This window comes from Phytophthora parasitica (assembly GCF_000247585.1).
Source record: "Phytophthora parasitica INRA-310 unplaced genomic scaffold supercont2.271, whole genome shotgun sequence".
Classification (NCBI taxonomy): Eukaryota; Oomycota; class Peronosporomycetes; order Peronosporales; family Peronosporaceae; genus Phytophthora; species Phytophthora nicotianae.
In genome coordinates this window covers 3,993-5,300 of record NW_008649257.1, presented here as the reverse complement: position 1 = coordinate 5,300, position 1,308 = coordinate 3,993, and the positions used below count along the sequence as shown (strand labels likewise).

The 1,308-nt window shown below is 48.7% G+C and overlaps 1 protein-coding gene across 1 annotated transcript; it reads right to left on the bottom strand.

The window, feature by feature from the left end:
* Positions 1 to 405: 405 nt before the first annotated feature.
* PPTG_20075 (hypothetical protein) lies at positions 406 to 1,054 on the bottom strand (the record flags this gene model as incomplete). Its single annotated transcript, XM_008918704.1, has 2 exons — positions 406 to 675; positions 983 to 1,054. 2 exons carry the CDS (start codon positions 1,052 to 1,054, stop codon positions 406 to 408), a joined length of 342 nt encoding a protein of 113 aa, XP_008916952.1.
* Positions 1,055 to 1,308: the final 254 nt, after the last annotated feature.

Genomic DNA, 1,308 nt, shown 5'->3' with positions numbered 1-1,308 from the left:
TGCCTTCAACCGCGCCGTGAGACAAGGTAACGCACCGCCGTGGCGTACTGCATGCAGACCAGCGGTACAGTGCAGCGAATGGTGCAAACGTTGGCGAGGGACCTGGAGATGAATGTCGTTGACATAAAGCAGAAATACTGGGACAAGTATGCGGAACGCTTGGCGTTTGCCATCAACACGACCTACGATCGGCTAGAGGCGACATCCCTTTCGACTTGATACATGGGTGGGACGCGAGGTCGATGCTAGAGGGTCGCTATCGCTAGGCAGCACCCGCCGCCGGAGCGTGTGAAGTCCGTAGATGGTGATACAACGTCAAGGGATCACGTGTTTCAAGTCGGTGATTTGATCGCCGACTTCTGATGCTTCATTCTCCTCCGAGCTTGTACTGACAGCTTAGCAAGCCTATCGTATTAAATGCACCTGTTGTGTTCCTTTCTTCTCCTTCCCTTCTTCCAGACGAGTTCCGCTCTCCGAAGGCTCAATGGTGTTGGTTTCCAAGTGGTTGGTGCTGTTCAACAACTTGTTGGTGGATTTCAACTGGTTATCAATGTCCGTCAATTCACCCGTCATTATCTCTTGTAGCGGTTTCATCCCATAAACTCTCCTCTCCGTGTTCTGTGCCTCCTTCAGGTAAAACGGCTGTCTCGAGAGTAGATGGCACTGTCGGGTCTGCTGCCGTGTCGTCAGAGTCGACGTCTACCGTTGTGCAAGGCTGAAGTGCATAATGTTCGCTTTCTCTTGAATTTTTCGAGGGCCGGAATAATCCCTTTACTTGCACACTTCTTGAATCTACGTAACGCATCTGCCATTTCTAGATACGCCTTATCCCTTTAGGCGCTTATAATCTCCAAAGCGAGACCTGCAATCTCCATGACAGCTTTTCACTTAGTAGACCCATTTCGAACTGCGTGATCTGTCTATCTCATGTTTAAAATATGAATGCAAAATCCAGAGCCAGACTCGACTCGCCGATGCTTACCTCATCATCCCCAGGTCGTTTCACGTCTGCTTCCAGTAGCCATCGCGGATAAATATAGTCGATCGGAGCCATTTTCTCCTCATAAATGATCTTATAAACATCGTGTGTCGAAAAGGGAGAAGCATTGTGTGCATGAAAATAACAGGTACGCGCATAGGTCTCTAGCATTCCATTATAGCACATAACATTAGGAACTGTCACCGATGAAAACAAAACACAGACTTGCCGGTACTTGTTTCGTGTTTTCTGCTAATTGTAGACAATACCAAGTGAGCTACTCCATCCTGTATTCAACGAACTTCATACGCGATAGACCCCCCCCCCCC